This window comes from Hibiscus syriacus, unplaced genomic scaffold, assembly GCF_006381635.1.
Source record: "Hibiscus syriacus cultivar Baekdansim isolate YM2019G1 unplaced genomic scaffold, ASM638163v2 tig00110345_pilon, whole genome shotgun sequence".
NCBI lineage: Eukaryota > Viridiplantae > Streptophyta > Magnoliopsida > Malvales > Malvaceae > Hibiscus > Hibiscus syriacus.
The window spans coordinates 645844-655283 of NW_024062696.1; the positions used below are offsets into that span (position 1 = coordinate 645844).

A 9440-nucleotide genomic window follows, 5' to 3' on the forward strand; every position below is an offset into this window, starting at 1 on the left:
TTATTAGTTTGATCTTATTGGCGACATTTTGCATGTTTATGCACATGGATTTGAAAGAAAATGCTTTTTCCTTTTGCAGATTTTCGATGATTGGGGTAATTATTAGGGTGGTTATTGAATTTGGGGTATTTGGAGGAGTGGGTATTTCTTTTCTTATGGAATTTGTTTGGAGCTCTTGTTTTGTTGGCTCTACGAGCTTATTTAGTTTTATATTGGCATGGTTTACTGGGATTTTATGGTTTTTTTGCGCAGCCACATGTAGGTTTCGAAGGAAAGAAAGCTTTATTTATTTGTTGGGATTTTGACTATTCTGCTAATTATCGTGTTGGTTTTTGTATTTTAGGTATGTGGCATATCTGGTACAGTTATTTAATGGGATTTTTCAGGATTCCTTATTATTTTATGGTTTATTAATTAAGCTTGTACTGAAATTATAGTCCGTTTAATTAATTTGTTGTTGATTTATAAGGGTTTTAGATGTTTTTTCCCAAAGCAATTGAAATTCCGTTTTAATCATATATTTGTTTTGATATACACGCCAAAGCAGCCAATTAGAAATCAAGTGGTTATTGATTCGCCAACACTACCTGTATGGCAAATTTTTTCGAGTTCTCCGCTTCCCGTCTTGTCCTGGCAATAACATTCTCCATTTCTGCAAGAGTTCGAACCACTTTGTCCTTCATTTGTTCAATCTCCTTTTGCTTGGTATTCAGGAGCTCTTCTTTTTCCTCCACAAGTTTCACCATCTCAACCATTGATAGGTCACCATCGCTCTCGGAATCCGAATCAGAAAATGCAGTTCGTTTAGTGGCTCTCCTCTTCCCTTTTTCAGACTGAGGCACTGTATTTTGCGACTCCGTGTTAAGAGCTGATTCTTTTGTAACTTCGGTCTCTCCAGGATTCGTAATCCCACTTGCCTTTGCAGGATCTTCACCATTATTCTCTACAGTACTCTCATGTTCCTTTCCGGAAGGTTAGGAGGAGGCTGTTGAAGAGATCCCAAATCGTTGGAATGCAGAGAAATTTAGGTTTGAATATTGCAGCTTAAATACATCATTTGTAATCACCTGCATAGACAAAGAAAATGCATGCAAATAATATGAACTTGGTTATGTTTTGTAGGAATCAAAATATGAGTTTAAGATCCAAATTCCAGCATGATAATTCAATTACTGAAAAAGTGAACCTTAGAACCAAACAAGATCCCAATCAAATGAATATGTAAATTGAAATTGCAACTTATAAATTATTAATGTAATGACTACATTAAGGCAGTTGGTAAAAAAAATTTAAAAATAATCAAATAAATATGAAAAAAATAGAACAAATATAAAGCTTACATAAGGCACTCACTTTCATATAAATTTAAGTCATTTTAACTACAAACCAAAACTCAGTGAACTCAAACATGGTGAAACAAAGATAAAGAATAAAAAAAATGAAAAAAAACACAACAAGTCATTAAAATTGAGCCAATTTAAACAAAATCTTTAACCCTATTAAAATCCTCTCAAAATTAATCAAACAAATCAACGGTTTATTGATTTTTTGTTAAACACTGCAAATATTTATGTACCTTATTTGGATAGTCACAGATAAGAGAGTGAAACTGAGTGGAAAAGCTTGGCATTTGAAGGCTCTTGGTAGCTGAGAGAAGCAAGGAGCGCGCACCAGCGCTCCTTGAGACACGTGACAACGCCCTAGACATCAACATCTCTGGAGGAGGAAGGAAGGGAGGAGAAAGTTTAGGGTTTTAGAGGTGGAATAACGGGAAAAAATATAAAATACTATATATTATTGGGGTTTATTCCAGAGAAAAAAAATAGAAGGGATAATGGTTAAAATAATGTCTTTAAAAAAAGAAATTTCTCAAAATAGTCCATCTCAGGTATTATTTTCCATACTAGGGTAAATGCTACATTACCTTTAGAAGACTCCAAGATTACAAGGAGATTCAGTTGAAGACTCCAAGATTACTATGCATCTTTAACCTTGGGAAAGCTAAAGACTCAAGATTACACGGAGTCTTTAATTGAAGACTCCAAGATTGCCACGCGTCTTTCCCTAATACTATAGTAATAACCCTATATCGAGAAATAGTATGGTAAGAGCCTTAGTCGAGAAATTATTTTTTTTCCAATGCTCTACGTGAGCATGGAAGCCAGAAATAGAAACGTGGGCAGAAAGTTTTAGAGTGAAAGAAGCGTTATTAAATAAAAAACCCTATTTATTATTTTATTAGAAAAACAACCCAAGGCCCAAACAACATTAATTGAGAGAATACTCTGAAACTGCACACATAATATTATCTCGCATTCTACGAAAAGTTAATCAAGGCTTCACTTCCTATAGAGCACGAGGTTCCTCCAACATGGAAACACTTTTCAAAGAGCAGAATTTAATATTTTAGAAAAATGACCTCACATTTTTCCAACCACGAGGTCCACGAGATATTAAAATGTGTTCAGGAATTTCTCATGTATGGAATTTAAAAGTCTAGCGCTATGTAGAATACGAGTTCTTTCGATTTCTAGCTTTGGCAGTCACGTTTGAGGCGTATTTTTGGGTAGTTAATCTATTTTTTTGTTATTTAAAACATTAGAGGTGTATTATTAGAATTTATCTTTTAGTTGAGGTTAATATCGACAAATACGAGATATTGTAAGTTGGTTAAAAATCGTGTTGAAAATGGTTCCAAAGCTTTTTTGTTCAAGAATAAGAAGATAAAAAATGGCTTGATAGACATGTTTGGGGGTATTTTCAGGTTGTTAATCTAAACTTTTCGTAATTTATAAGATTATAACTGTAGTATTGATATTAATCTTTCAGTTGAGGTTAATATCGACACATACGAGACATTGTAAGTGGGGTGAAAATCGCGTTCAAAATGGTTCCAAAGCTTGGTTTTGTGCATGAAGAACAAGTTGAAACAGTTTGATAGACATGACTAGTATCAACACATACGAGTCATTTTCAGCGGTGTAACAATCACAATGAAAATGTTTTGAAACAAAAAGAAATTAAAAACTAACGAATATATTTTGTTAATTACAAAAATAGTACAATGAAAAGCATGATAAGTTTGATGGAACAATGATACCAACAGAAGATGATGCCTTTTTAGAAACGATAAGTTTTCTGAGAATGCTAGGTTTTGATGGAACAAGAAGTTTCTCAAGAAGCCTTCTGTACAAAATGCACGGAAAAAAGATGCAGAAGACAAATAGAGGTGTGACGTCTGCCATATCAACATCACGAGCGATAAGTAGAGGATGCCACCAGATGAAGATGCATTCTTAGAAACGATAAGTTTCTCTAGAAGGTCAGGTTACTCATATTGAATTGACTTTACAAATATACCATATGAAAGACAATTTGAACTACAAGCTGCAGAGGATACCACCCGAAGAGGAAGTTTTTTTTATAAACATTGTTGATTTGATGAAAAAGCCGATTTTGATGAAACAATAATTTTATTGAGAAGGGAATATCTTTTATAAAAGGCATCCTCTTCGGGTGGCATAACTTATAGCACTAGTATTGGCATAAGAATCTCTATGTTTCGTGTCAAGTTGTACCACTATAAGAGAAACCTCTTATAAGCAGAGATCATGTGTTAAAATTTACAATACCAGCTGAAGGGGAGGTTATTTGTAGTCAACGCTCTTGCATTGTGCAAAACACGAGTTCGACAAAGATTCCCGATGTGGCAGAGATTCTTGATGTGGCAGGAAACTCGTGTTTTGTAAAATGCGAGTTCTACAGAGATTTCTAAAGTGGCAGGTATTCCTGACGTGGTAGCACCATTTGATTTGAAATGACAAGTCTCGCAATCTAAAAGTTGCGAGATTTGGAGAAAATATATCTATAAAAAACAAATAATAACCATGTTGGATGGATACCTTCGTAAAACAAATATTAATGGCCAGATTTTCTATAACTGTGTTCCATTCTGGAACTTATTTATACACTTCTTTTGATGCCAAGATCAAGAAAGATGAGTTATACATTTTGATATTAATTAAGCTTAAAAAATCTACAACACGACAGATGCCTTCGTTGCAAGCTAAAGTTATCGTTGATAAGCCTGGCCTTGAAGCACATTACATGTAGACCTTACCAAATACAAGCGACCTTCGAAAGATGTTTAAGGCTTACACACGTGTTGCTGGTGTAACATTCATCTCCCGTATAGCTTTCCGTATACGAGATACAGATGTCACGTCACTTTTAAAACAATTCCTCATTTGAAAACCTATAAAATTTTGTTTTTTTATAAAACATTTTAATTTACTTATAATAAAACATGCATTAAACTTAAATAGACAAACAAAAAGAGAAGTTCAAACACTTCAACGGTTTACAACAATTTAATTCAAATGTTTTTCAGAGTGTTTTTACTAAACCTATTACATTCCAACTAAAATACATCAAAAGTAGACATGTATGCCATATTGTTACTGACGAGGCGACTCTGGTTTTGATGTCCGATGATATCCTTACTCAGCTTTTATTAAACCTACGCGTGAAATAAACACACGTTAAGTATTACTTAGTGAGGCAAAAACTAACCATACAATGAAATCATTATATCATTATTTATTATTGATCAAATACAAATTCATTATTTTCCAGTCATTATCATTTATTTGTAATGCACCCGCAGTACCCATACGATCATTCATAAACATATTATGAATTCCGTGGTTTGCACACATAGTGTCGAAATGGTTATTCATCAAAATATGATGAATTCCGTACTTTGCACAGTTAGTGCCAAAACGGTTATTCTTCAACATATGATGAATTCCATGATTTGCACACTTAGTGCCGAAACGATTATTCGTTAACATATGATGAATTCCGTACTTTGTACACTTAGTTCCAAAATGTTATTCATCAACATATGATGAATTCCGTGATTTGCACACTTAGTGCCAAAACGGTTATTCATCAACATATGATGAATTCCGTGATTTGTACACTTATTGCCAAAATAGTTATTCATTAACATATGATGAATTATGTACTTTGCGCACTTAGTGCCGAAACGGTTATTCATCAACATATGATGAATTCTGTGATTTGCACACTTAGTGTTGAAATTGTTATTTATCAACATATGATGAATTCCTTGAATTGCACACTTAGTTCCTATTTGGTAATCACTACACACATATTAATCAATCATACATATATGACTAGTATAACATATAGTTACACAAACTCACCTGTCTTTCCTCGCTACTGTATCCAAAATGCAAAGTTGATTACTCAGGTGCTTGAGCTTAGCCCTTCGTTTTGCTTGTCTCGGGAGCTTGATTTTGATCTACTCAAGCATATATTAAAAACACGTACCATGTCAATTGTTAGTATATTTCCTAACAATTATACGTAAATAATACTCAAAAGGACATATCATTAACTTTCTATAACAATATCAGCCTATTTTTAACATTTCTATCTCAATAGTATCGATATCCCCACCATGGTATCGATACTAGTATACTATGGTAGCAATACTCTATTACGATACCGATACCATTTTTTCATTCTGTGATCAATGGTATCGATACCATCCCCATAGTATCGATACTCCACTCTTGGTATCGATACCACTTGAATCGGTATCGATACTACTCTGTAGATTCTACTGATTTTAAGCCTATATTATCGAAACTGTTCTATCAATACCGATACCCATGCCCAGAATTTCTAGTTTTCAACCCGATTATCACCCAAATGGAGTCAAATTTCGTTATGTTTACACCATACAATACTATTAAACTCTTATTTACCTATCGATACTAACTTTCCTTCATTGAGTTTCTTAAAACATCTAAAATATTCCAAAAACATTCAATTCTAAGAGTCACACCATTTTTTCTAATATGTTCTTAATCCTATCTAATGCTTCTAATCTCTCATTTACCTCTTTGACAAGTCAAATCTACCAGTAAACATCCATAAACACTCATTTATTAACATACCATTTCAAAACCTATTTTCATAAATCTTCATTATTTCCTCTATCTCATGGTTTTAATCCCATAAAACCTTCATTAAGCTTGTATCATACTAAAGGCTTTAAAAACCATCCAAAAACGAAATGAAAACTAGCCATATTAAATCTCACCTTTGAGATATGGATGAGAGCTTTTTCACGGGGAAAGAAGAAGAAAAGAGAGATGACTTTTGTGGTAACCTATTTTCCCTTTTCCCCTTTTCCCCTTTTCTTTAATACCTTATTAGAATGAATTATAAATTCATTTTCATTTAAAGGACCAAAATGCCCTTTTAATCATCCATTGACACAATTTAGTCTAAGCCACTAATCCAAATCATTCTCAACTTCTATCATTTAATCGAATAAATCCTCATATTTTTAAATCCTTTCAATAAAGTCCCTAATTTGATATTTGGGGTATTACAATTATCCCATTTAAGAAAATTCATTCTCGAATTTAAAGAAGTACCTAAAATGAAGAGATGTGGAAACTGCTTTTTCATATCCTCCTCTCTTTCCTATGTAGCCTCTTCTATCTTATGATTCTGCCAAAGCACTTTAACCAACATAATCCTTTTGTTACGTAATTCTTTTGTTTCCTTAGCCAATATTCGCATTGGTTCTTCCTCATAAGTTAAATCTGGTCGGATCTCTATTTTTCAGGAGTGATAACATGGGATGGATCGAATCTATACATCCTAAGCATCGATACATGAAAAACATTATGGATCATGTCCATATCCGGAGGCAAAGCTAACTGATAAGCTACTGGTCCGACTCTTTTAATATCTCATACGGTCCAATGAATCTCAGACTCAACTTTCGTTTTCACCCAAAACGCAATACCTTCTTCCAAGGCGATACCTTCATAAATACTTTATCACCCACTTGAAATTCGATTTCTTTTCAAATCAGCATAAGACTTTTGGCGATCTGAGGCTATCTTTATATTGCTCTAGATAACTTTCACTTTTTTCTCCATATCTTTTATCAAATCCGACCCAACTAGGTCTCGATCTTTCAGTTCAAACCAATTTAATGGTGTTATACATTTCCTCCCATACAAACCTTCATACGAGCCCATTCTTAATACTTGATTGATAACTATTGTTATACGTAAATTCTGCTAAAGGAAAATACCTTTCCCATGATCCCTTAAATTCAATCACATATACCCTTAGCATATCCTCTAATATCTGAATAGCTCGCTTTGGCTGCCCATCTGTCTACGAATGAAAAGTTGTACTAAAGTTCAATCGAGTACCCAATGACTCATGCAAGGACTTATAAAATCTTGAAGTAAACCTTGGGTCTCGATCAGACACTATTGATATCGACACTCCATACAGTCTAACTATCTCTTTTATATACAACTCTACATACTTATCCATTGAATAGTCTACTCGAACTGGAATAAAATGAGCCGTCTTGGTCAATCTGTCTACTATTACCCATATCGAGTCTTTCTTATCCGGTGAAAAAGGTAGCCCCGAAACAAAATGCATTATAACTTGCTCCCACTTCCATTCAGGAATGGTTATTGGCTGCAGTAATCCAGAAGGCACTTGATGTTCAACTTTTACTTGTTGACATGTTAAACATTTTTACACAAACTTCGTGACATATCATTTCATGCCAGGCCACCAGTAATGACTTTTTAAATCCTTATACATCTTATTTCCACATGGGTGCATCATCAAAGGGCTATAATGTGCCTTACAAAGAATAAATTTCCTCAATTCATCATCATCAGGAATGCAAAGTCTTCCACAGCAATATAAACATCCATTGTACCTTATTTCAAAATTTTTGGCCTCTTCTTTTTCAACTTGCGCCAATCTCATCAAGCATTTCTCATCTCGACCTTGCAGCTCTCTTAATAGATCCAAAAGAATCGACTTTAACTTTAATTCAGCAATCAAAACACCATCTCCCTTTAAAGACATACGTGCATCCAAAGCCCTTAAAGCTACAAAAGTCTTTCGACTGAGCGCATCCGCTACCACAATAGCTTTTCCCGGATGATAATCAATAACCAAATCATAATATTTTAAAAGCTCAATCTATCTTCTCTGTCTCAAATTCAACTATTTTTGAGTCAGCAAGTATTTTAAACTCTTGTGATCCGTGTAAACATAGCAACGCTCACCGTACAAATAATGGCACCAAAATTTTAAAGCAAACACTACGGCTACCAATTCCAAATCATGTGTTGGGTAATTTCTCTCACGATTCTTCAGCTGTCCTGAGGTATAACCCAGAACTTTCCCCTCTTGCATCAGCATACATCCCAATCCGTTATGGGATGCATCATTGAAAATGACATAATCCTTATCTGACTCATTTTGCACAAGAACGAGAGCCTCCGTTACTATTCTCTTTAGCATATCAAAACTTTCCTGGAATCTTTCCGTCCAAACAAGAGGCACATACTTTCGTAACAACTTAGTTAGCGACAGAGCTAACATTGAGAAATTATTCACAAATCTTCAGAAATCGCCTATAATAACCAGCAAGCCCCAAGAAACTCTGAACTTTAAAACATTCTTTTGTGGTTTCGAATCCACTATGGCTTGAATCTTTTTAGGCTCGACTCTTATGTATTCTGCATAGACTATATAACCAAGGAAATCAATCTCAGCTAACCAAAATTTACATTTGGACAATTTCGCATACAACTTCTTACCACGCAGTGTCTGAAGAACCACTCGAAGATGAGCATCATGTTCTTCCCTTGACTTGGAATATACCAAGATATCATCTATAAACACTACCACGAACTGATCCAAGTATAGTTGGAATACTCTGGTCATTAAGTCCATAAATGCTGCAAGAGAATTTGTTAATCCAAATGGCATTACCACAAAATCATAGTGTCCGTACCGAGTCCTAAAAGCTGTCTTTGAAATATCATCATTCTCAATCTTTAACTGATGATACCCTGACCTCAGATCTATCTTAGAGAACAGTTCTACGCTTTTCAACTGATCAAACGGGTCATCAATCCTCAAAAGAGGATACTTGTTCTTTATCGTTACTTTATTCAATTGATAATAGTCAATACATAACTGCATATATCCGTCTTTCTTTTCACAAATAGCACACGTGCTCCCCAAGGAGAAACACTGGGTATGATAAACCCTTTATCAAGGAGCTCTTACACTTTGTTTTTAATTCCCTTAACTCCATTGGAGTCGTTCGATACGGAGCCATAAAAATAGGTTCGATTATCGGGTAAACCTCAATTCTAAATTTTACTTCACGATCTGGAGACAAACCCGATAACTCTTCCGGAAAAACCTCAGGAAACTCCTTAACTGTTGGAATATCTTTCAATCTCAGTTTTGGTACTTGAGTGTCTATCACATTAGCTAGAAAAGCTACGCATCCTTTTGACATCATTTTCTTTATTGTCATGGGTGGTATCACATTG

General features: G+C 34.5%; 1 protein-coding gene across 1 annotated transcript; it reads right to left on the reverse strand.

Moving 5' to 3' along the window:
* Positions 1-566: 566 nt before the first annotated feature.
* On the reverse strand, positions 567-1714 carry LOC120120695 (grpE protein homolog 2, mitochondrial-like). Its single transcript, XM_039140254.1, has 3 exons — positions 1577-1714; positions 1053-1067; positions 567-962 (listed from the first exon to the last, which is right to left on the reverse strand). The coding sequence occupies exons 1-3, from the start codon at positions 1712-1714 to the stop codon at positions 567-569; spliced, it is 549 nt and encodes a 182-aa protein (XP_038996185.1).
* Positions 1715-9440: the final 7726 nt, after the last annotated feature.